This window comes from Meles meles, chromosome 19 (assembly GCF_922984935.1).
Source record: "Meles meles chromosome 19, mMelMel3.1 paternal haplotype, whole genome shotgun sequence".
In the NCBI taxonomy this organism is placed as follows: Eukaryota; Metazoa; Chordata; class Mammalia; order Carnivora; family Mustelidae; genus Meles; species Meles meles.
In genome coordinates, this window is record NC_060084.1 from 12,912,007 (window position 1) to 12,938,693 (window position 26,687).

At 45.6% G+C, this 26,687-nt stretch overlaps 1 protein-coding gene across 1 annotated transcript in view; it reads right to left on the bottom strand.

Annotated features, from left to right (window-relative positions):
* Positions 1–2,032: 2,032 nt before the first annotated feature.
* Positions 2,033–26,687, bottom strand: part of HYDIN (HYDIN axonemal central pair apparatus protein) — a 301,936-nt gene continuing 277,281 nt past the window's right edge. Inside the window, exons 77-85 of the mRNA XM_045986716.1 lie at positions 26,240–26,398; positions 23,964–24,241; positions 22,464–22,683; positions 20,398–20,610; positions 19,103–19,266; positions 18,103–18,253; positions 11,395–11,625; positions 4,643–4,867; positions 2,033–2,923 (exon numbers count right to left, since the gene is read on the bottom strand). Of these exons, the coding sequence (XP_045842672.1) occupies positions 2,441–2,923; positions 4,643–4,867; positions 11,395–11,625; positions 18,103–18,253; positions 19,103–19,266; positions 20,398–20,610; positions 22,464–22,683; positions 23,964–24,241; positions 26,240–26,398 (2,124 nt within the window). The 3' untranslated portion in view covers positions 2,033–2,440. The remainder of the gene's footprint in view (positions 2,924–4,642; positions 4,868–11,394; positions 11,626–18,102; positions 18,254–19,102; positions 19,267–20,397; positions 20,611–22,463; positions 22,684–23,963; positions 24,242–26,239; positions 26,399–26,687) is intronic.

Genomic DNA, 26,687 nt, shown 5'->3' on the forward strand with positions numbered 1-26,687 from the left:
TCTGAGGCAGAGAAGGTATGAGCAGGATCTCCAGGGAAGAGATGTATCACATCTCAAGTCTTCCTGGAGAGGTGTTCCTGCTAGGGCAGGGTGTGAGCGGAGCTTTGGTCCCAGGGAGATGGCCTGCCTCCTCACTCCAGGCCAGGAGGCTGTGGGCTCTGGACTGAGTGGTTTGGGGAGCTGGAGGAGGGCTGAGGTATGGGAATTGCCCTGGCCAGCTGGCACCACTTGGCTGGTGGTGACACTGGGAAGTAGCCATTGTCTGTAGCAGGCAGTGTCTAGGGTTCTCACGGAAAGCACCAGGGCTGTGGCTTCTGCAAAGGGTCAACTTCCCTAGTTGCCTTTAAGGCAGCCGCTCTTGGCTGTGGAGTACGCATCATCCCCTAGAGATGCCTTAAAATGCACATGCTGATCCAGGAGGTCTGGGGCAGCCTGAGAGGCTGAATCCCTAGCACGTTCCCAGGTGGTGTTGGAGCAAGGTGGCTCCGGCTGCCCAGCTGTGCTGGGCAGGGCGCTCCTCGGACCGGGACCCTTGGCCTCATGGGGAACCTGGCAGAAACGCAAATTCTCAAGCCCACTAAAGCTACTAAATCAGACCCTGTGGGGATGGGGCCCAACAGCCCGTAGGTTAGCAAGCCCTCTGGGTGATTTCTGTAGGTAACACAATTCGAAAAGCCTTGGTTTCATCAGACTCTGGGCGTTTGTTTGCTAGTAGTAACACTCGCTCGTTGATCTCCACATCCTCTCAGATGGCTGCGCAGTGCGATCTTTGCTCATTTAAGCATCTGGAAAATCTGTCATCTAGTGTTTATCTTCATCCCGTTAGCAGCATCTTTGGTAGTTCTGCAGATCAGCTATTGCGTGTAGCTCTGCAAATACTTTAGCTGAGCGCAGGGTCTACTGGGCTGAGGGTTGGCAGGGAGGTACAGAAGGGTTGGAAGAATCTCCCTCCATTAAAAACAAAACAAAATAAAAAACACCACACCACCAAAAGCAATAAGGGCTTCTTAAAACACAGGTTGCTGGGCCACACCCCTGGAGTTTCTGACTCTGCAGGTCTGGGTGTGCCCTGAGAATGCACATTTTTGATACATTCCTAGGGGATGCTGTCACTGCCGGGCCGGGACAGAACCGCTGGTTCGGAGCACTGGCTATTTCCTTTTGTGCTTTCTCCCTGTCTATGCGGGTAGGCTATAGGGGATGCGGAGGGGGTGAGGTGGAGGCAGGGGTCCCTCAGGCGTGAGTGCAGAAGCAAATCCACTCCAGGGCCAGTCCGCAATCATCTTTATTTCATCAGGTGGTGCCAACAGGTAAGTGGTCCTATTATTATTATTATTATTTTAAGTGGTCCTACTAATACATGTTCCAGGACCCAGGGCCAGAGGTTGGGCTAAGGCAGATGTCCCACATCCACTTGGAGGTGGAGCTTCCCCAGGGCTATCCTTCTTAGGAAAGGCGCTGTCTTAGACCTCACCCGGCACATACAAGATGGCTTCAGTTTAACCATTAGCAGACTGCGGTGCGGTCCTCCCTTGGAAGTAGATTCCTGACTCCATTGCAGCATTAATGGCCAGGTGGGCGTAAGATCTATAGCACAGGTTCTCTATGCCACTCTACAAGTTTGGAAGAGAAACTTCCAAAGTTTCTTTGGAATGGGGAGCCCTCATTGCTCCCCAGACCAATTAAATCAGAACATGGGCTGGAAGTCTGGAGCAGAATTGGCCAATTCAGACGTGCAGGCGGGCAGGGAATCGTTGACTACTTGTTACAGGCGGACGGCTAGGCACAGGGCTGGGCTTGGGAGTGGGGGACTGTGGGCTCTGCATTTCTCCAGGACCTGGCCTTCAGCAAGAACTTTCTGTGGGGAACAGATATGGGATTCCGAGATGGAGGGAGCTTCCCTGGCCCCCGGCCCTACAATAATGGGCAGGTGTCATCTGTTGTCATTTTGAAAATAGTGTCTTATTTGGCTTTTATGTGAAAGCAGAATAAAATATCCTATCAAAATAGAGTCATGTGTAAGGGCTTTTGAAGCTATTAAGGATTTTCAAAAGGCACTGTGGGGGTCTAATGTCATGCGCTAAGTGCTATCTGATAAGAGGTCATGCGTGTGACATCTGTGTCATCTTGTTAAAAATGGAGATTATTCCTTGAGTGTTGAGGATATGACTAGAAACCAAATTCAGGGACTTGCCCTTAAAAAGTACAATATAGCTTCGCCCCCCTTTTTGTAGTTACCCTGTGTAATATGAAATGTGTCTGTATATATTTCAGGTATATATTTGGGGAGCATATAATATGGAAATAAGTGCCCTTATATTTGAAGGAGGAGATTAAACAGTAGCTGTAGAATTCTCTATTCTTTGCCAGGGTTGAATAATACATACATTTGAAGGCTGGGGAGATGACTTTCCACTGATGCAGCTGACCTCAGTTACCACTAAGGGGTGATCCCCTTCAGGTAATAAACCCATTTAACCCCTGCTTCATTGCCTTCACTGGGAGGACAAGACACAATCAGCTTGCTGGTGATGGGTGTTTTGCTGCCCGATGGGTTTCCTTCAAAGGAGACGGTGATATTGTTGATCTTCTTGGGCCGCACGGAGTCTACGGCACGAACAGAGAAGGCTGGGTTCTCCACGATGAAGGAGAAGGTGACCGTATGATAGAAAATGTTCTTGAAGGGGATGACTATGTTGTACCCGGCTCGGATCAGGAAGGGACCCTGGGGCTTCGGGAGCAGAGCCACTCCGAAGAGGGGGATGATATACTCCCCGCCTATAATCGATGACAGCGTCAGGATGCCCTTGGTCTCGCCCAGGTGGCTGGGCTCAAAATAGACTTCCACACTGACTTCGGTGCCTCCTTGAGCCCCTGGGGCTGCGATAATGATCTTTTCCGTGTGGAAGTCTTGACAGTCAGTCTGAAAGAGGAAGAAATGAGCTTGGTTCGCACAGGAGCCCAAAGGACACACGGGCGGCTTGGGCCCACCCCCTGCTCCCTGCCCACCTGCTCTCAGACATCAAGTAACCTATGTTTGTGCGAGGCTGGGTAGGTCATTAAAAGTTGTGCCCTTGGGTGCCTGGGTGGCTCAGTGGGTTAAAGCCTCTGCCTTCGGCTCAGGTCATGATCTCAGGGTCCTGGGATCAAGCCCCGAATTGGGCTCTCTGCTCAGCAGGAGGCCTGCTTCCCTCTCTCTGTCTGCCTCTCTGCCTACTTGTGGTCTCTCTCTCTGTCAAATAAATAAATAAAACCTTAAAAAAAAAAGTTGTGCCCTTATAAGTCCCTTGAAGAATAGGTAATACTAGTTATTATACCTATTTTACTACAAGGAAACCAAGGCTAAGAGAGGTTAAGTGACTTGCCCAGAGACACCAAGCTGGGTTACGGCAGTGTGGCCTCTTCTGGGGCTACTCCCCGCCCCCATCTTGTTCTTCTTTTCTCTCACACCCATGACAGGTGGAACACTCTGGATCCTCATGGATGTTCTTGTCAGTTAGTTTTGAGCAGAAGTGAAAGGGGTCACTTCCACTCCAGGGTACTCGAATGCCAGTGCTCAGGTCCCCTTAGGATCTTTTCAGTCCTCTGGTACTATGACTGGTGACATCTGAGCTGGCAGTGGTCCTTCAGCCTGGATCCCCAAATGGCTGTGATGGGCAGAGCCCCCGCTGACCCTCACTGGATAGATAACACAAATGAGGGACAAACCTTTGTGGTTTTAAGCCACTGAGATATTGGGGCTGTTTATTACTACAGCATAACCTAGCTTCTCCTGACTGGTATGATGGACCAAGAGCCCATGCCTCCTGACCGTAGCCATGGAACCCAGGGCACAAGGTGTGCCTCCTAGCTCCCCTTGTTGCCAGGTATGGTCTTATGCTGTTTTGTTCAAGGGGATGTGAGTGGAAGGGATATATATAGCTCCCTGCCATCCCCCTGGGACTGGCTGGAATGCAGACATCATGGTAAGCCGTCTTGGTCCCTGTGGACCAAACAACTCTCAACAGGGAAGAGCATCAGGACCAAAGTCTGGATGCCTGATGTCATGGAACTGCCATTCCAGCCTAAACTGCTCATGTTCACACTGTTATCTCAGAGAAGAATAACTTTTACTTTGTTGTTACTTTGGGTTTCTGTTTCAGTAGTTAAAACTGGATTCCAACTTACGTAATAGGTAACATATATAAGCGTTTACTATGAGCCAGGCTCTACGGAGACAGTTTTATACGCATCTTTTAAAAGCCTCAGAGCAATCCTGGGAGGTTGGGGTATTAGTACCATTTCTAGAAGAGTTTAGAGAACTTTAGTAAAGTATTTGAGGAGTTAGTGGTGAAGCCAGGGTTCAAATCCAAGGCTGTTCGATTTCACAGCCTATACTCATGACCACTAAGCACTACTGTCTCTTCTCGTGACCACTGTCATGCTGTGGGAAGCACAACTCCCACACCCCACCCCACCCTAGCTTGTTAAGGTAGAGTCTGTAAGGAAGAACCCAGGCCTGATAGTGTTTGTTTCTAGCTGGGAGTTTCCAGGCTAGATGAACCTGCTGACTTCCTCTGCACCCCCTGTATCCTCCTCCTATTATTTTTAAGCTCAGACTTCTGGCCAGGGGAGGGCAGAGGGTGGGACAGTGGCTGCTCACCCTGCAGTAGTATTCGGTCTTCTGCCGGGTGTAATTGATGAACTTGGCAAAGATGCTCTGACCACTGCCAAGAATGGCCTGGAAGTGGATGGGCTTTTCAGGCAGTGCTGGGGTGGCCTTCAGGCTGAGCTCATACAGGTAGTAGCCCAAATCACTGTTGTGCAGTGTTAGTCTCCCAAAGGTTTCTCCAGCTCTGAGGGGCTGGAATTCAAATGTGAATGTGCCCTGCAAGAGAAGACAGAGGCTCCTGTAAGGCCAAGTCCAACGCATACCTTCCCACCCAGGGACCTCAGAGTAGGTTGGTGGGAGAAATGGTGCTTCACAGCAAATGCTCACACTGATCTCGAGCCCAGGGAATCTCTGTCCAAATAGCCCTTTTTCTCCTCTGTATCCTTTCTAGCTTTCCCTAGAAATACCCTAGGAGTATTTATATACCTGGAATTTCTTTGCATCTAACAGGTATTAGATCATCTCTTGAGAGCACACACGTATGGTAATGGCAGTGAGTGTTGCCAGCAGGAGAGCTGAAGGTCAGCAGCACCTTCTTTGCTCTTAGCCAATCTCAGGACAGCTTCCTGGGTTCTACCTTCTTTTGGGCAAGATTTTCTCTTCCTCCTTCTACTATCACCCATGGCAAAACAAAACCAGGACCAAAGAGTATGGCTTATATAACAAAATAAGGGAAACAACTCAAATGAGTTAGCAGTAAGAACTTGGCTGAATGAGTCATAGTTTATCCACATTGATGGAACAGTATGTAGTCATCAGAAAGCAAGAGGCAGAGCTATAAACATTGCCATGAAAGGTGGTGGTGTTGATACTGTAAGTAAAAGGAAGGACGTTCCATAAATGTATATAAAGCACGTGCCTATTTTTGTGGAGAAGAATATGTCTATGCAGGTATAGAAAAGAGACAGCAAGGATGTGTATCAGATTGTTACCAGTAGTTATCTTAGACTGAAGGAAATGGGGTTTGGGGACTTTGATTTTCTCTTCCATATACTTTTGTGTAGTTAATATCTTGTATTTATTCTGAGGTGGTATTGTTTCTTTTTAAAAAAAGAACTAGTTCTTCTCATTGACAAATAGAATAAAAAGAGGGTATCATTAAACTTGTTGTAGCTGTTGAACGGAAAAGAATATAGGATACAAATTCAGATGATTTTAGCACAATTTAAAAAATTAGATGAGAATGGACAAATGCATGAAAGATGTAACTTACAAATCCAGACTCAGGTAGATAAAGAAAACCTATAGGTATTTTTGTCACCATTAAAGAGATTTAAGCAATAGTAAAAGAGATTGCCCTTAACAAAATTCCAGGATTATAAAGATTTACTTGTAAGTTCTATTAGACAATCTAAGCATTCCACAAATTCACCCAAAGAAGAGAAAAAGAGGGAACCCAATTCAGATAGCAGGATTTTGACACCAAAACCCGACAAGGCTAATAGGAGAAAAGAAAAGTGGATGCCATTCCCCGTCCCCCTCGGGGGGGCGTATACAAAGTGCCCAATAAAAACGTTACCTAACTGAATCCAGCAATATATAAAGAAGATAATGTTCTGTGACAAAGACGGGTTTATTCCATGAATGAAAAATTGGTTTAACATTAGAAAAACCTGTCAGGTGCCACACTGACAGATTAAAAAGAGAACAAAGAGAAGAGTCAACCATCTCAATACAGTAAAGGCATTTGATAAAACTCTACATCCATTTATGGAGTTCTTAAAAAAGTTCTTAGAAAATTAGGAAGGGGGGAACATCCTTAATTTGACAAAGGGTATCTATAAGAAATCCAAAATAAGCACAATAAATGGTGAAACTTTGAAAGATTGCCTTTCAAGATTGGGAAAGGCAAAGATGCTGTTTATTGCCTTTCTAGTCAACATTGTTCTGCACGCTCTGGATAGCCCTATAAGGCATGAAAAGGAAATTAAAGGAAGAAGTTTATAATGGAAGAAACAAAATTGTATTTACATACAGATGACAGGATTGTACATGTAGAAAACTTAAAAATCTGTAATTGAAATGATTATTATTGATAAGTGAATTATTTAAGGTGATTGGTTACAAAGCCAGTATACAAAAAGTTAAAAATAGACCTACTCTGAGATCCAGCAATTGCACTACCGGGTATTTACCCAAAGAATACAAAAACACTAATTCAAAGGGATATGTTCACCCTGATGTTTATTGCAGAAGGATTTACAATAGCCAAGATATCGAAGCTGCCCAAGTGTCCACTGATTGATGGATAGATAAAGAAGAGGTGGTATATATAACCACCAATGGAATATTACTCAGGTATCAAAAAGAATGGAATCTTACCATTTCCAATGACATGGATGGATCTAGAGAGTATAACGATAAGCAAAATACCTCAAAGAAAGACAAATGCCATATGATTTCATGCATAGGTGGAATTTAAGAAACAAAACAAATGAGGAAAGGAAAAAAGAGAGAGACAAATCAAGAAAGAGATTCTTAATTATAGAGAACAAACTGAAGGTTACGAGAGGGGAGGTGGATAGGGTGATGGGAGAAAGAGGTGGTGGGGATGAAGGAGAGCACTCTGGTGACGAGCACCAGGTCACGTATGGACGTGTGGAATCCCTATATCGGACACCTGGAACTAATATAATGCTGTGTGTTAACTAATTGGAATTAAAACAAAAACGTAAAAAGCCAAAAAATAAAGGCAAAGTCAATACACAAAAATCATGGATATTGTTACATACTTGAAACAATAGAAAACAAAATTTTAAAAAGGTTTTACAACAGTATCAAGATAAATAAAGCCTCGAAATAAATCTAATGAAAGATGAATAAGGCTTGTACATAGAAAACTAAAAAAAAAATTAATTGAGAGAAATTAAATAAGAGGACTTAAATAAATAGAGATGTGCTCATGGATTGGAAGTCTTGAGAGCATAAAGACTGGAATACTTTGTGACAGATATCCTCTGGGATTGTGCCCAGTGAGCCCTACCTCTTGCCACTCACACTCTTGAGTCATCCTCTCCCATGTTGGACCAGGGCTGGTCCGTGTGACCCCCAGTACATGGCAGAGAGATGGCATATACAAAGTGCCTTCTGAGATTAAGAGGAGAAGTGGCTTCTGTCTTGGGGATGCTCTTCTCCTTTGCTCTCTCAGCTTCTCTTAGGTCCCTCGCTCTGGGGGAAGCAAGCTGTCATGTTGAAAGCAGCTCTGAGGAGAAGTGTACATGGTGAGGAACTGAAGCCTTGAGCCAACAGCCAGTAAGGAATGGAGGCCTTTCCAACAACCACATGAGTGATTCTAGAAGCAGGTTACCCAGCCCCAGTCAAGCCTTTTAGGTGACAATTAGCTCCAAACTTATGAAGGATCCTCAACCCAAACCACCCAGCTAAGCTGCTGCTGTTGGATTCCTGAGCCTCAGAAATGGTGTAGTAATAAGCACTTGCAGTTTTAAGTTGCTAATTTTTAGGGTAACGTTATGGACCATTAGAGGTAGATCATTAGAGGTAGCTAACATTCTAAAAATAATGCAATAAAAATCCTAACAGGTTATTTAATGTTTTTGGAGGAATTTGACAAGCTGATTTTTTAAAAAGATTCTATTTATTTATTTGACAGACAGAGATCACAAGTAGGCAGAGAGACAGGCAGAGAGGGGGCGGGGAAGCAGACTCCCTGCTGAGCAGAGAGCCAGATGCGGGGCTTGACCCCAGACCTGGGATCATGACCTGAGTCAAAGGCAGAGGCTTAACACACTGAGCCACCCAGGCGCCCCAAGCTGAGTTATATGGAAAAGCAAAGGGCCAAGAATGGCCAAGTTATGCTGGAAGAACAGGAATATAAGAGATGATCAAGTCTTAATATAACATTATCAGAAGGTTGGTACGGTTTTAATTTAGTAATGTAGCTTCAAATTATATAGAGCAAAAACATGGCAGAACTACAAGGACAACAACAACAAAAAAGGACTACAAGGACAAATGGACAAATCCCCATCACAGTGGTGACTTTAACATACTCTCTTAAGAGTGACCAAACAAGTAGACCAAAATATCAGAGAATTAACATCAAAATGGCAAACACATACTTCTAAAAAATATATGGAGGTTTTGTTTTTTTTTAAAAAAAAAAGATAATCTATTTAGCCATAAGGCAAGTCTAAACAAATTCTAGAGGACTGAAACAATGTGGAAGATATTCCCTGACCACAAAATAATTTGAAAAACAACATGTAGAAAAATCCCCACATTTGGAAATGAAGAAACACTTCTAATGACCCATGAGTCAAAAAAGAAGTATTCATAATCATGAAAGTTAGAACATTTTTGGACTTAATGATAAAAACTTTTGCATATAAAAATTTGTACACTGCAGCTACAGCAGCACTTAGGAGGGGGCTTGTGGCCTAAACGTGTGTATGAGAAAATAAAGAGGACTAGAAGTAAATGCACCAAGCATCGAGCTTGGAAATTAGATAAAGCACCAGTAACACAAGAAGCAGAAAGAAGGAAATGATTAAAAGCAGAAATCAAGCAACTTAAAAAACAAACACACAATACAGATAATGAGTACTAATAAAGCCAAAAGATGCCTTTTGAATATTAGATATAAGACTGAGGAACCTCAGGGCGCCTGGGTGGCTCAGTCGGTTAAGCGTCTGCCTTCGGCTCAGGTCATGATCCCAGGGTCCCAGGATCGAGTCCCGCATCGGGGGGGGTCCCTTCTCAGCAGGAAGCCTGCTTCTCGCTCTGCCTGCTGCTCCCCCTGCTTGTGCTCGCTCACTCTCTCACTCTTGCTCTCTCTCTGACAAATAAATAAAATCTTAAAAAAAAAAAGACCAAGGAACCTCTAACAAAACAGATCAAGAAATAGAAGGCACAATAACCGAGATTAGAAATGAGAAAAGAACATCATGTAGAAGAGGTGGAAAGAGGATATTAACAATGTTGTGTCAATATTTTGAATATACGGATCAAATAGCATGCTCTTGTTACTGATTCAGGAAGGACCAGAAAATTTAAATAGTTGAATAACTCAGGAGAGGAACCAAGTCAGGAGCAGACATTCTTCCCCAAAAGAAGTCACCAGGGCTCAGTGGCTTCATCCGTGAGTTCGAAGAACACATAACTTCAATCTCTCATGAATTCTTGCACGGAATCAAGACAGCAGGGAAATCGCTATCACTATCTTCTGTCACTCGCAGAATGGATGCTCAAATTGGACAAGAGGACAAGAAAGGAAAACTGGTCCATTCTCACTCATGAGCAAGCAGGCAGATCTCCCACACAGGCTGTTACCCAACTGAGGTCAATCCGCTTGTAAAAAGGTAAATTAAGGTCATGAGGCGCTATTAGTTTATCCCAAGTTTTATCAGATTGGTAAGCCTTTAAAAATGTGACAGTGCCAAAAGTTGGTCAAATCTCATTACTGACTGGAGGTTATCTCCTGATTGGCAGTTACAAGCCTGCACTCCCTACCACCCTGTGATTCTCCTGCTAGGCGCACACTGTGGACAGACACACGCTGTGTACATCAGGAAGGCACTTGTGTGGTGAGGTCCCCGGCAGCATTTTTAATGATAGCCAAGTGCTAAAACCAACACACGTGTCTGGCCGCAGTAGAATGGCTATCTAAATTGTGATATGGTCATGTGATGGAATATTCTACAGCGATGGGAATGAAAGAACCTCAGCTGTGTGCATCAACGTGATGGCCGTCACGACATAAGACTTAACAGCAAAAGACATAAAATGTTAAAGAGTGTTTATAGTATGATTTCTTTTGTATAAAGTTCAAAAACAGAAAATCTAAGCCATACGCCTTAAAAGCAAGAAATTATTATAAAATGAGGTCAGTGGTAAGTTTTCGGAGCGAGGGACAGTACTGTGAGTGGAGATAGAGGTTTCTGGGTGGTGGCAATTTTTTACATCATGGACTGGGTATTGGTTCTACAGATATTTCTTTTGTAGTTAAGTAAACATGTTTTAGTGTATTTTATATATATGTATATGTTACACATATATATTAAGTATATATGTGCGTTATACATTCCTGCATAGGTTTGTATAATTCATGATGAAAAATATAAAGACAAAATGAAGGGCATGGCGACTCTCTAAAGAACAAAACAGATTTTGGGTTCTGTAGGGGAAGGAAGAATGGAGTGGGCCCAGGGACGAAGCTCCAGTTGGAGAAATAGAAGGAATTTTGAAGGAATCTGTACAGTTAGAGTTTGGAGCCATAGATTTAAAAGAGTCAAAAGGAAGTTCCTTGCCACACGCGCTCAGAATTCCAGGCCGTGTGTTCCCAGCCGGGCGCAGGCTTTCTGTGCCTCCCTCCTGCAGGGGTCTGCGCATGAGCAAGCGGGCGTATGAACAGTGCACATGCTGGTCACTCCATAACGTGATGTCCCTTGCTTTCCCTTTCACGACACATACTCTATGTTACCTTTGTAATTAGCAAAAACCGAAAATAGTTGCAATTTGAACAAAACAGAGAAGCATATGACAGAGGCGGGTCTTCGTAGCTAGTAAATCCCGTTTACACGTGTGAACCAAAGAGCTCATATGCCCGTGTTTATGTGAGGTCTTGGGCAGAAGGGGGAAAGAGAGGTCAGGAGTGAGACTGAGGGACCGTCCTCTGCCTTCCCAACCACTGTCAGGGCGGGCCCAACCTCAAGGATGCAACCCCTCAGAGGCAGGGCACCCGTCACAGGTATCAGGGGGGCCCTGGATGCTGGCAGGCACCGTACCTCGGAGTTGGCAGGCACCACAAACTGGGAGGGCAGGCTGATGTCAGGCACCCTGCATTCCGTGGAGAAGGTCACCAAATAGGGCAGGGGGTTTTCCACCTTGATGGAGGCTGACGTGCTCTGCCGGACAGGGCTCGTCATCTCGATGGTTTTGATGACGCCTGAAGGGATGACCCTGAAACTCACCAGGTAGTGTAAGAACTCACTGGTCATTTCATTTCGGAAGATCACCTGGGAGAGGGGGAGGAATCAGGGCAGGGGGGTGGTTAGTGGAGGGGCTCCTGCTGCCTCAAGGAGCTCTTTCTCCCTGCTAGCGTGGCCTGGGGACATGAAGCAGGTCCTGGGCTGACACCCGCACTCCTACATGGTCTGCACCCCCACCAGCCAGCCTTTCTCCTGCAGGGTTCTGCTCTGGCTCCTCCCAGGTGAGAGCTGATGGAACAGCCCGGCTTTGCTCAGAAGAGGCCAGAGCAGCACTGTCTAGTGCTGAAGGTGAAGGTGTCCTGGGGGGACCACTAGCTGGCCCCGGAAAACAAGCAAGACCTCAAGAGGGCTTCACTCCTCTGCCAGTTGCTGCTGGAACCCACAGAAATACCCATAGCGGTAATGACAGCATCTAACATTTAGTGAACGATTCCTGTGTGCCAGGCACTAGAAGTACTTGTTTAATGTACACAACTTGTAGGCAGCATTATTACTCCCCTTGCTGTTTCCCTCCTTTCTTTTGTTTTTGTTTTGTTTTGTCACAGTTGTTTTTTTCCCGAGGAAACTCAAGTTCGGTAAGGTTAAGTATCCTGCCAAGGTCCCACGCGGAGAGAAGTGTCAGATCCAGGATCTGAACAAGGTTGACGTGACGCCAGAGCCCATCCTTGCGACAGCAGAACATTGTCCCCTCACCCCTGTGACAGACACAAGCTTCTCGTGCCAGTAGATCCAGATTTCTATTGGTATCATTTTCCCTCAGACTGAAGAGTCCTTATTAGTGTGCTGTCCAGTGGTGGAAGTCTGCTGGCAATGAATTCCCTCGTGTCCTTTTATCTGAAAAGATCCCCATTTTAAAGGATATTTTCAGTGAATGGAGAATTTTTGGTTGATAGCATTCAGCATTTTGCAGATGGCTTCCATTATATCTGAAGAAGAAGTCAGTGGTCATTTTTGTTATTGTCTCCCATATGTAACATATTTTTTAAAAAAGATTGTTTATTAATTTGAGAGACAGAGATCACAAGTAGGCAGGGAGGCAGGCAGAGAGAGGAGGAAGCAGGCTCCCTGCTAAGCCCCGATGCGGGGCTCAATCCCAGAACCATGGGATCATGACCGGAGCCAAAGGCAGAGGCTTTAACCCATGGAGCCACCCAGGCACCCCTGTAACAGATTTTTAAATATCTGGTTGTTTTATGCTTTTCTCTTTATCTTTGGTTCTCAGCAGTTTTACTATGATGTGCACAGACATGGTTTTCTCATATAGCATGGTTTTCTTTATATTTTCCCTGCTTGTGGTTTGCCAAGTTTCTTGGATCTGTAAATATATCTATTTTTAAAATCATAGCAGGGAAGTTTCACAAATTTTTTTCAAGTAGTTTTCTTTCTTTTTTGTGTGTGGTATGGTAGTCACGATACAATACATCATTAGTGTTTGATGTAGTGCATTCCATGATTCATTGTTTGCGTATAACACCCAGTGCTCCATGCAATCCCTGCTCTCCTTAACACCCATCACTGGGCTCACCCATCCCCTCCCCTCCAAAACCCTCAGTTTGTTTCTTAGAGTCCACAATCTCTCATGGTCCTGCCCTTATCTCACTCTCTTCTCCTTACTCATGTATTAGAAAATTATATATTTTCTCACAGGTTCCCAAGGTGCTGGTTCCTTTTATTCAATCTTTTATCTTTTCTTTTAATTTTTAAATTTTTAAATAAGCATATAATGTATTTTTAGCCCCAGGGGTACAGGTTGTGAATCACCAGGTTTACACACTTCACAGCACCCACCACAGCATACAACCCCCCAATGTCCATAACCCCACTACCCTCTCCTGACCCCCCTCCCCCCAGCATTGCTCAGTTTGTTCTGCGAGATTAAGAGTCTTTTATGGTTTGTCTCCCTCCCGATCCCATCTTGTTTCATTTATTCTTTTCCTACCCTCCCCCCCCACATTGCATCTCCACTTCCTCATATCAGGGAGATCATATGATAGTTGTCTTTCTCCAACTGACTTACTTCGCTAAGCATAATACCCTCTAGTTTCATCCACATTGTTGCAAATGGCAAATCTTTTATCTTTTTCATTCAATCTGCTATTAAGCACATCCAGTGGAACTTTCTTTTTGGTTTATTGTAGTTTTCAATTCTAGAATATCCATTTGGTTCTTTTTTTATAGTTTCCATTTCTCTGCTGAGATTCCTTACCTGTCCATATTTAATTATTTAAAATATTTTCTTTTAGTTCTAAACATGTTTATAATAGCTCTGAGGTCTTTGTTTGCTAAATCCAGTATCTCACCCATCTTGGAGTTCATTTTCATTGACTGCATTTTTCTTGACTATGAGTCACATTTCCCTGCTTCATCACAAGTCTAGTCATTTCTGCTGGTGCACTGGATGTTGCTGGTCATCATTGTAGAGATTCTGGATTCTGTTATCTTCCTTGTAAGAGTGTTGATTTTATTCTAGGAGGCAGTTCAGTCATTGACTTATTGACCTATCACCTTAAAGTTGTGTAGCTTTTGTTAGAGCAGATGTATGGAAAGCTCAAGGTGTTTCTCAAGACCTTCCAACTTGGTGGGATTCAATCTCCAAATTTTGTCCTCCCTGATCTTGTAGGTGCTTAGTTTTAGGATTTTTAAGGGTCTAAAAGGATTTATCCCAAGGGTACGGTCCTTCTTTTGGCCTCTCTGATATTTCAACTGGATTCTTAGGATGTTGGTGAGATGTTCATGCAACCTCTTCACTCTGGCTGAGCTAAACCTCCAAAGTTCCCCAGCACCGATTAATGCATCTTTGTTCCTTTATCAACTCTTTTGGAAGCTGTTCTCTGATGAATCCCATATAGTCTCATCTTGTGCATGTGCAGGACAACTCTCAGCCAAAGACTTTGAGGGGGGCTTCCACACAGACTTCGGTCTCCCTCCTCTCCCCACCCCCAGACCCTGCCACTCCATGCATTGCTCCCTCCACTCCTCTCCCACCCTGTAGAGAACAGCTATTTCAACCGCACCAAACTCTGATTTCTGCATTTTCAGTTCAATGGGGGCAGCTGTGCTTGCTTAGACTCCAGCTCCCTGCACTGCAGTCAGGAAATTGTCCCTTGGCAGTGAGCCAGGACAATTATGGAGATTCATCTCATTAGCTTTTCTTCTCTTTGATGGATTGCAGTATTGTGCTGCCTGTTGTCAATGCCTGAGAAGACTTGCCTCAGATATTTTGTCCAGTTTTATGATCATTTATGGTGGGAAGAGTAGTTACTACATTATAGTCAGAAGAAGTGCTTTTGATTTTTAAAGAACTTTTGTTAATTTTAATATATATTATTGTAAAGAGACTCTGTGATCTGGGTTCACCATCATTTTCACTTAATGCTTTAAAACATAAATTTACTTATATCTTTCTGTTTACATCTATAGTTTATGACTGTCTTTACTCTTTCCCTACCCTTCCAATGAATGAAAGAACATCTTTCATTTCCCTATTTGTTTCCCAATGAATGAGAAAATATTTTTCATTGTCTTATTTTATTCTTCCCCTGGCTATTTCCTATATTGGGGCCATATGAAATGTTTATTTCAGATTTCTTTTCAACAATTATTTGAAATTACCCATCAATTGAATTTTGATTCTTTGTTCATTGTATCCTTATGTTTTCCTCTTGAATTCACTTACTTATTTTTAAAATTTTGCTAATTAAAAACTTTTAATTTTATAGTACTTATTTCAAACAAGGATTATATATATATATATATATATATATATATATATGAATATGAGTGGGTTACTTTGAGTCATTGCAGCTTTAAAAATGTCTTTATTTTGTCCTCATAATAGTTTTGTTTGGAAAAAGTTCTAGATTGAACATCACTCTAAGTTATATGAATAGCTTACTCCATTGTCCCCCCCTTTTCTTTTTTGGAATAACGAGAGTGAGCATGCACAGATGCACATGAGATGGGGGTGGGGCAGAGGGAGAGGGAGAGAGAAAATCTTAAGCAGGCTCACAGGCTCCATGTCCAGTGTGGAGCCCAATACAGGACTCAAGCTCATGACCCTGAGATCATGACTTGAGCCAAAATCAAGAGTCACACTTACTGAGCCATCCAGGTGCCCCTCCCCATTTCTTGTATTCAGTGTTACCATGAGAAATCTGATGTTACTGCCAATAGTGCAAGAGGGTTCCGTTCTCCACATCCTTGCCAACACCCATTTTTTCCTGTGTTGTTAATTTTAGCCATTCTGACAGTTGTGAGGTAGTAGCTCATCATGATTTTATTTATATTTCCCTGATGATGAGTGACGTTGAGCATCTTTTCATGTGTCTGTAAGCCATCTGGATGTCTTCTTTGGAAAAGAAGTCTTTTCTTTTTGTCTTCTGCCTATTTTTTAACTGGATTATTTGATTTTTGGGTGTTGAATTTCTTATTAGGTGGATATCAGAACTCTTTGATTTATATTTTATGTCTCACATTTCCTTTCATTCTTTTTTTTTGAAACAGCTTTACTGAGATGTGACTCACATACCATATAATTCACCAATTTAAAGTGTACAATTTAGGGGTTTTTAGTATAGTCAAAAAGTGATGCAAGTATCACCACAATCAATTCTGGACCATTTTCATCACCCTGAAAAGAAACTCAGGGTCCGTAACCAATCACTCGCCATTTCCTCCTAACTCATCCACTCTTGCCATAGACACCACTAATTTGCTTTCTCTTTCTATAGATCTGCCTATTCTGGACATTTCATATAAATGAAATCATACAATATGTGGCCATTTGTGACTGGCTCTGTTCAGCTAGCACAATGTTTTCAACGTTCTCTCTTGTGTTGCATGTATTGGCACTTCATTTCCACTTCTTTTCATTGCCAAATAATATTCCATTGTATTTATCCATTTGGATTGATGGACATTTGGTTTGTTTCTTGGTGGGTTTTTTGGGGCTCTTATGAATAATGTGCCATGAACATTTACATACAGGTTTTTGTGGGGGCATATGTTTTCATTTATCCTGGGTATACACTCACGAGTGAAATTGCTGAGTCACACGGTAACTCTTTGTTTAACCATTTAAGAAATGCCAGACTGTCTTCTGCAGCAGCTGCACCATTTACACTCCTGCCAGCAATGCCTGAGGGATCCAACCTCGCCGCCCTTCCCCAGCACTTCTTACTTCCTACCACTCTCACCATGTCTTTGTGCTAAAGTCTGTGCTATTACTCAGCTCTATCTTCTGACTTACTAGTTCTCTCTTCCTCAGAGTTCATTACACTATTCGGCCTTTCTCTTTGGTTTTCTATTAAAACATACTGTTTTTCAATTTTCCGGATCTCTAATTGATTATCGTTCACAATAACCTGTTCTTCTAGTATGGGTAGGATTATCTTCCTTTATCTCCTTGAGGATATTAATAATATTCACTAAAAATCTTGTTTGCTTTAATACATCTTTTATTTTAGGGATTCCTCTTTTTTGAGCTGGTATTTCTATTTATAGTGGTTTTTTTTTTTCTTCAGATGTTTCATGGGACCTTGGTTTTAAGGTACTCTGTTAGCCTGTGAATGTGATCTGAGAGGAGCAGCCCACCTCAGTGTTTGTAGGAAAGGATGACATCCTACTGTGTGGGTTTTCCCAGTATCTCTTCTGGAGGGAGGAGATGCATTCTTAGGTTTTTTTCTTTTTTCACTCTAAAATCTTTCCTTCGCTTTTTCCATCCTTAGTCATGGCTTCTAGTACTATCCATAAATGTACTAGAAGCCATAGTATAAATGAGTAATTTCTACATATTATCTATAAATGAGTAATTTTCATATATTATCTTTAGCCCTAACCTCTCCCGTGAGCTACTGTTCTATATTTGCTCCTTTCCTTCAAAGCACGTATCTCATTTTGTGATTAAACATTCACAGTACCATTAATGCCCTTCTCCTTTACGGGACTGTGCATTCCCTGCAGACAGAGGCTCTGCCTATTTTTGCTGTGTTGCCAACACTCAGTATAGTATGTGGCAGACATGCTCATAGGTACTTGTTGCACTAATGAATGAATTAGGAGAAACGACTGATGCATGAAAGACCCCGTGGTGGCTCTGAGTTGAATGAATCCTGGCTCTGACATTACTAGATGTGTGTACTGAGTGTTCAGTATGGTGCTAGTCATTATCAGAACTCAGAAACAGGGATCTTTTCTTATTATTGTGGTCTGGTGTTTGCTGGCCCAGATTTATTTACTGCTCAAGGATTTTCATGATTCTCCTGCCTTGCATGATGTGGGTCCACATGATGTGGGTCCACATGATGGACGGAGGGCCCTGCAGTCTGGCTCCATCATAAAGAGGCTGGGAATCCTGAAAGCCTTGGCCAGGTCACTAAATGGTTAGCCCAATAGGCTAAGGACAGGCTGGCAGTGGGAGGACATCTTCACTCCCTAACATCAGGGTCATCAGCCTCAGGGGCAAACCCCCAGGGCTCCAGGGAAATGCCTTTAACGTGTAGATACCTTTGCACTGTATAGTCCCTCCTTGTGGGAAAAGAAGTTCAGCTTGTAGTCTTTCTTAGAGCCAGACAGAACATCAATGTAATCAAGGCCTTTTAAGGTGACGCTTAGGTCTGGCTTCTCTGGTTTTATCATTTCCACAATGACCCGGAATCTGGAGGTGGGGGACATAGGAGCACATGAAGAGAGGATAGAGAAAATGAGACGGTCTGCCCAAAGGAATGAAGGAAAGGTGTTATTTCTACTCTTGACTTTGTGACAAGCACATGGGTCCAGGGTTCTGGTCTTCACTTTGTCTCTAACAACACCCATAACAACAACTTATTGACACCTGTTACATGCCAGGTGCTGAATCAGTGCTCCACATGTGTTCCTAGTGACACGGGGAGGTACATATGATGTCATCACCTCCATCTGACTAATGGGGAGATAGAGGCCAAGAGGAAACATGCTCAGATAACATGACTCGTTATTGGTAGAACCAGGATTCACACTTAGGTCTGGGCCTCCATCCACTATGCTACCTGGCAGCCTTCAGCAAGGAAGCCTCTTTCCCCAGCCTTTGGCTCCTTCTCTGTCAAAGAAGGGGACCAGGCTGCTGGTCCTCAAGCTTCTCTAGCCCTTGTATTCTACTCTACTCCCACTGCAACTAAAGATCCAAGGGATGTCCTTCTCTGGCCAGTGACTTAGGTGATATGGTAGAGCACTCGATAATAACCACTACGATTCTTGTTTTGATAATAATAACAGCTAACATTTACTGAGCACTTATTTCATGCCAAGACCTGGTCTAGGAGACTTAGGTAATTGGTTATGCACGGATAGCCCTGGGTGTCTGGAAGCTTAGAGGTCAGGAAGTGCCTGGCCACATTAGGGAAATGCATCTCTGAATCTTTCAGCCACTCAATGTCTTCTGGAGGCGCTGACCAGTGGAAAGGCCAGGCTAACAGTGGACATCCTCCCTCCATCTCCTCCACTCTGACCCCTCGCCCCACTCCCTCACCTCTGGGGCTTGTTAAGCCAGTTGTTGATTGGCAGGAGTTCAACGTAGGGCGTCTTACATGGTACCTCACGGAAGATGTTGGCCACGGCTTTGGGGAGCTCGGCAACCCCATGTAGCACATATAGCCAGCCAGTCCCATCGGGGAGGGGGAAGAAGAGGGTGCCCTGAGGAGGAGAAGCATGGTCAGAAAGGCACAGAAGATCTCTTATTAGCTACTGCTCAGGCATAGTAGTGACTCAGGGTTAATGGAGGCCCTCACGTAAGCATAACTCTTAGAAAGCAGCTTGGTAGTATGTTTCAAGAGTCATAACCATGTTCATATGTATTTGAACCAGGAACCCCACCCCAAGGAACTTGAGAGTCTCAGGCTCTACCAGTTGAGCTAGCCGGCAACCTTATCCCAGGGAACTTAAAAAGCCCTTCAGAGGAAAAAGCCACAAACACACACACACACACACACACACACACACACACACACCCCATTTATAATATTGATGAAAATTTGGTAATAACTTTGATACTCAACAACTGGGGAATGTCAAATAAATTATAGAACTCTCGTCCAAAGAAATATTAGGCAATCATTAAACATGATGATCACAAAGACTAGTGAAACAGAAAAATGTTCATGATCTAATGTAAAGTGAAAATGAGCAGAAGGCAACATTGGGTGCGCTGATGGCAGCTATGGCTGTATCTGAGTGAGGGCTGATAGTGAAGATAGAAGAGAACAGTCCTCCTTTTTTTAGGGTGGATGATTGCAGCTTCTTTCCTTTTTTATTTTTATGACAGCCATGATGATGGTATTTGTGCAGTTAAGCTAAATATTAATTGCTTGATGCTTACTTAGTCCAGGACTCTGTCCAGAACTGTGTCCCTCATTCTAAGAGAATCCCCTACACATGAAAACATGGGGACACCGAGGGAGGCTTTGGACTCAATAATCTGCATGATTCCCTATTGCTCCAACATTGTTCGAGATGTCCCCTTTTATTTGAACATTCCTGAGCCTCCAAACTCTGTCTCCTTACCTCTTTTTTTTTTAAGATTTTATTTATTTATTTGACAGAGAGAGAGAGATCACAAGTAGGCAGAGAGAGAGGGGGAAGCAGGCTCCCCACAGAACAGAGAGCCTGATGTGGGCCTTGAACCCAGGACTCTGAGATCATGACCTGAGCCGAAGGCAGAGGCTCAACCCACTGAGCCACCCAGGCACCCCCTTACCTCTTTTGCACCACTCTTCCCCCTCCAAACACACAGGGAAACCCACGAGGGTGGGGGAAGCCTCCGTCTACCTGATGTTTGCGGTTCTCCAAGTTCATGGTGCGGGGTCTGTAGGTGATCTCATAGGGCTTGTTTTGCTGATGGGGCTCCAGGGTGATGAACTCAGGCCCCTCCCAGTGCTCACCCTCAAAGATGGGGTGCAGGTTCCAGGTCTGGTTGGTACGGTTTGAAAGCATGATGGTCTGCGTGTGCTTGGAGCGCACCTGGCAGGTGAAGTTCACCACCTGGGAGAAAGCAGGCACCTCAGGCAGGCAGTGCAACTTACAAATGGGGAGTTCGAAGAAAGGTTTAGGCTGGAGATACATATTTGGGAGTTGAGGGTACAGCAGTGTTTTGCTTTGCTTTGTTTTGTTTTTTTAAGACCAAGAAGCTGGATGAGATTGTCAAGAAGTTAATTGGTTTTAGAAACATTTAAGAACGAATTCCTGGCTGGCACATGCCCACATTAAGAAAAATCAGAAGAGGAGATGAGAGGGAGCACCTAATAAGGTAGGAAGAAACCCAGGAAAGGGTGGTAGCCTAGGAGCCATGTGAGGAAGTGTTGGAAGGATCCTCCTTCAAGGGACTTGTTCAAGGTTTCAAATGCTATCAACAGGTCAACAGTTGAGAACTAACCGCTGAATGTAGCAATGGGGACACCGTGTCAGTGGTGGTAAGGAGAGTCAAATAGATTAGGAGACAGGAACAGAATTCAGCAATAGACCTGCCCCTGTGTGTCAAATGGTTTCTGAAAAAAGTGCAAAGGTATTTCAAGCGGAGAAAGGGTGCGCTTTTCAACAAAGGCTGCTGGAACAACCATGTCCATATCCCAAAATATAAAATGAGAAGAATTTTGATCTATATCTTGCACTACATACAAAAATTAACTCTAAACAGATTGAAGATCTAATTGTAAAACTTGTGTCCTGCATCTATGAAGAACTCTCAAAACTCAAGGAGAAGAAAACCAACAACCCAGTTAAAGAGATGGAAAATTTGAACAGATGCTTCAACAGAGATGATATATGGAGGCAAATAAATGCCCACAAAGATGCTCGACATCATTCGTCATCAGGGAACTACAAATTAAGAAACAGAAGGAGACACCACCAATATTTGTTAGAATGACTAAAGTTGGAACAACCGACTATACCAAGTGTTGGCAAGATGTGACATAAGTAGAAATGTCAGCCATTGGTGGTAGAAATGTAAAATGACACAACCACTTGGGGAAACAGTTCGGTAGGTTCTTAAAAAAGTAAATATATGCCTGCTCTATGACCCAGACTCCTAGATATTTACCCAAGAAAATGAAAGCATATGTTCTTGCCAAGACTTGTAGAGACATGTTCATAGCATACCGTATGATTCCATTTATTTATTTATTTATTTTTAAAGATTTTATGTATTTGTTTGAAAGAGAGAGACCCAGCGAGAGAGGGAACACAAGCAGGGGGAGTGGGAGAGGGAGAAGCAGGCTTCCCGCTGAGCAGGGAGCCTGATGTGGGACTTGATCCCAGAACCCTGGGATCATGATCTGAGCTGAAAGCAGATGCTTAACCAACTGAGCCATCCAGGCACCCCTGTATGATTCCATTTACATAACACTCTTGAAATAATGGGATTACAGAGATGAAGACTGGGTGTTATTTTTAGCATAAGTGGTTTTTACCGTAAGTGAAACAGAGTCCCCTCTCCGGTTTCTGTGGACATGGCTGGCAGAGGGTTAACCTAAGCCCCATTCTCCCCCCCCCCCCTTTTTTTTCATGAGAGAGAAGGAGAGAAAGGTGCGTACCCTTTCCTTACAGAGCTTGGAAGAAGTCGATCTAGCCAGAGACAGCTATGCAAGCTTCCCTGACAACATGATGCTTGAGCTGAGAGCTGAAGAGTGAATAGGAATGAACTAAATGAAAAGGGAAAATGAATATTGCAGCAGTGGGAACAGAATATGCAAAAGCCCTGTGGCAGGGGTCGGGGAGCAGGTCTGAATGTCTGGTGTTGGCACCGAGGACTGTTTGAACGAGTCACTTGTTTCTAATTGCAGAGCTTGCCGAGACCCCTCCGGCTGCTGGCCCATCTGTGAGCAGCATTTACTGACCTCTTTTACTGCAGGTGGTCCCACGCAGACTCCAGAGAGGGTCAGGCTCAGGGGATTGCCTCCCTGAATGAAGCAGGGCAAGTTTTTGTAGAGACTCTCCTTGCCCACTTCAGTGGGATGATAGGTCACTTCAAAAGAAACCTCCATGCCCGCCGTGATATAGCCTTCTTCTGGGCTGATGGAGAAATGAGGCTCAAATTTTTTGACATCCCATTTAAACCTTTTCCAAGACAAAAGGAGACAAGAAAGGCAGTTTACTAGTATCCTGGGGGTGTCTTCAATGCTGCTGAGATCAAGAGATGTTGCCTGGGCTTTTTAGCTGGGAGGTTTACCCCCATTGAATACACCCTGGGACCTGTGAGGAGGACCATCACTGGGCATGGCAGGGGCAGGTGGGAACGAGAGCCGGGTCGGTCCTGGGTAAGACGGCTCAGCGGCCTCTCGGACCGAGCAGGGTGGGAAGGGGCCGCATATTATCTTATAGTCCACAAGTGTCTCGTGGGGGAACATGTGCATGAACGCACTAACACGTGTGTGCCCAAGATCACACGGCTAGGAAGGGATTGGGCTAGGACTGAAGCCTCCCCGAGACCGTGGCTATCAGCACTCCCTGCCTGCACTGTCTCGCAGGTCAGATCCAGCAGGGCAGAGACGATGCCCTCCTGTGAGCGCTACACCTGCTCTTGGTGGTGCTGGGACCTGAGGGCCCTGTGTAGTCATCCCTCTGGGGGCCAGACAGGAGACAGAGGGTGGGCAGGGCAGAGCTGTGCTTCCAGCACTGGAGGGGGGGGGGTGGGGGGGCGCCACCCCACCACCCCCTCAGGGTGCTGTTCTCACTGAAGTCTGGGCAAGGGCGCCCCCTGCAGGTATGCAGTGCCTGCCTGCATGGGTATGGTGGCAAGCCTGAGCAGTGACTGGGGTGGGCGCCTGCTAGCTGGGGGAAGAGGCTGGAGAGGACAATGGTCATAGATATACTCGGGTTCCAATCCCATATTTCTCATTTCTTGCCTAAGTGACCTCAGGTCAATCACCTAACCTCCTTAAGCCTCACCTTCATCTGTGGAATGGGGATAGCAGAGGACTTTACAGCGGCCTGGGATAATTAATGGGAGCTTATCTGCTAGAATGTTCAGCACTGCACCTGCACAGGGTGAGTCCTTGCTAAATGCATGATTTTGGTAAAGTAATCTCAGTTGTTTCATCTGTAAAATGCATCAGCGATGGAACTGCTTGGGATTAGCCAAGAGGAGCCATGTAAAGGGCATAGAACAGGCACCAAGCAAATGTTCTCGATGACATTAATTTTCGTCTTCCTGGCAGCAGCAGTCACCCAAGGGGGACCACCATTGTCACATCTTGAGCAAAGGGAGGGGATGTGAAATGGAGGGGAAAGAAGTAACAAGTGGCCAGACTTGTAACACAGATGTCCTGTCCAGACTGAGGGCACAGCCAGTGTCCCAGGGCTGTGCTGGCCTCGGGGTGGGCACACCGCTCTCCTACCTTGCACCCACGTCACCCGTGTTCAACATGAGGATGCGACGCGTGGCTTGTGTCTGATACACGACTGGCCCGAAGGGGAGATGCTCCTGGTCCAGGGAGATCTCCAGGGCCTGGCAGCAGCCGCTCAGTAGGAAGAGGGGACGCAGGAGCCCCACACACTCTATTAACACCTCCTCAGAGAAGGGAGGGATGCGCTTCCTTGGGGCAAAGATGACTTCCAGCTTACAGACCTCTTTGTGCTTCAGAGTGATGTTGTGGAAGGGTATCAGGGTGAGGACCTGGACAGAAGCACAGTGAGACTCAGCTGCTGAGGGCAGGGGGCGTTGGAGGCATCCGTTTCTGGGTCTTGCTGTTAGGGCTGCAACAGCCCAGAGGTCAGAGCCCATTCTGCTCCCTCCCACTGGCTGGGTCATCTCTGGCAAGTTACTTAAGCTTTCTGTGACTTACTCTGTGTGAAGATTCAGATCATCTGCAGGTAATTGGCATTCCGCAAATGTTAATTCTCTCTCCAACCCCTTGCAGCACATGACCCCTCCTCTCCGGTGGAGGAAAGAGTTCGGTAAGGGGAAATGGAAAATGCTCAACGCTCTGATGTCTTTCCAGGGAGGGCTCCCTGTGCTCCCTGCACCACACTCCCCGGTGTGCTGTTTCAGATGCAGATTCCCAGGTCCTTCCCCAGGCCGACTGAATTTTGGGAGAGCCTGGAACTCGCATCGTCGAAAGTGCCCTGACCCACGCGTTCTAGAGTCTGGGCACTGCTGTTTAAATTCGTAACGTCTCCCCTTCCCGCTCTGTCCTGGCAGAAATGAATGAAAGTCAGCTCTAAGGAAGCCGGGGCTCCTTTGACGCTTGTGCTCCCCGGGAGTGCAGAGCGGTGGACTGTGGTGGCTGCGGTGAGATGGGCTAGAAACTGCACCGGGACCGCGATCTTTGCGATTTCTGCAAACACTGTGAGGCTGGAGGCCAAGCCCAAGGCTACTGGGCCAGTACAGGTTACTCATCCCCGAAAGAGACAAAAGTGGCTTGGCCCAAAGGTCAGGGGCCCCGGCCAGTGGCACTGTGGACGTCGCCTGAGATGAATGAGGAAATGGAAGCAACAAGTTGATCCTGTCTCTGGATGGCAGCATGGCCATGGGGTGAGATGCCCACCGGCTCTCTTGCTCTGGTTAGCTCCCCAGCCCATTTTCCTGGCCACCCGCAGACGGTTCGTGGTGCTCCTGCTGCATCGCCTCCCACCTGGACGTCCACAAGCAGAGTCTCCCGCGCACACGGAGCTTTGCCTGCGAGCACACCTCTCCCCAACCTGTCTGCCTGCATTCGCCTCTCACCCTAGCCTCGGTGCAGGCCTCCCTCCACCGTGAGGCCTCCCAACACCCCCAGCTGTCCTCTGAGCTGCCCTTTCCCAACTCACATCTGGCCTCTGCAGTTTCTAGGCTTTTTGGGTGCTATTTCTGGGTCAGTGACCCCTGAAGACTGGAAACTCCACCAGACCTGTCTATGTCATATGACCTTGCTACGGCCTGAATGGTGACCCCCTAAATTCATATGTGAGTGGTGTTCAGCCTCTAGGGGATAATTAGGTTTAGATGAGGTCATGAGAATGGGAGCCTCGTGACGGGACTAGAACCCTTGTGAGAAGAGACACCAGAGCTCGATTTCGCTGTCTCTCCACCGGGTGGACATACGGCAAGAAGGCGGTCATTGGCAAGTGATTGTTTCCGGGTGTGAGATTATGGGGAAAATGGTTTTCTTTGTGACTTTTATAGAATAGATACGTTCATGGGGCGCCTGGGTGGCTCAGAGGGTTAAAGCGTCTGCCTTCGGCTCAGGTCATGGTCCCAGAGTCCTGGGATCGAGCCCCACATCGGGCTCTCTCCTTGGTGGGGAGCCTGCTTCCTCCTCTCTCTCTCTGCCTGCCTCTCTGTCTACTTGTGATCTCTCTCTGTCAAATAAATAAATAAAATCTTTAGAAAAAAAAAGGATACATTCATGAGAATCCAGATCTACTGAATCGTGTCCCTTTCTCTTTCACCTGCTGCCCTTTCGAAGTGTGCAGACTCTCTAAGCCTTTGTGTCCTTCTGTGTAAAGTGAGAATAAAGAAAGCACCGGCCCCACACTGCTTTTGGGAGGACACTCCGAGGTAGCACGCGGGGAGCTCTTGGAACGGCCGGGCACACTGCAGGTGCACGAGAAGTGGGGGTGGTCAGCGTTGCGAGCACAGTCATCCGTACCATTGGGACGCGTGAGGGGCCCACCAGGAGCCCTGAGCACCAACCTTGGGTTCCTGGAGTTCTGGAACTGAGAACAGGACCGACAGGCTGAATGTGAGCTGGGTGTGGCTGTTATTCATGATGGAAACCGTTTTCTTCACTACCTGTCCCGGCAGGACAGCTCCTAACTTCACAATCCTGTTGGCTGGATCTAGCACTGAAATCTGCGGAACAGGAAAGAGAGCAGGGACGGAGGGTTTCATCGGTTACGGAGAAGAGTCACCGGCGTGACCCGTCTGTTCTGGCGAGGCGAGGGTGCTTCATCTCCCGGGGTGTCCCGCCGTCTTCATATGGGGAGTGGACATTCATGGGCATAAAGGAACCCCTAAGTGGCTCCTTACAGAGCTACATAATTCCAACAGGGTGAAGGGCTGTGGAGGAAACGCTCAGGGTACCTTGAGAGCACACTACAGAGGCTGAACTGGCTGGGGGTTCTGGGGAGGCGTCCCTGAG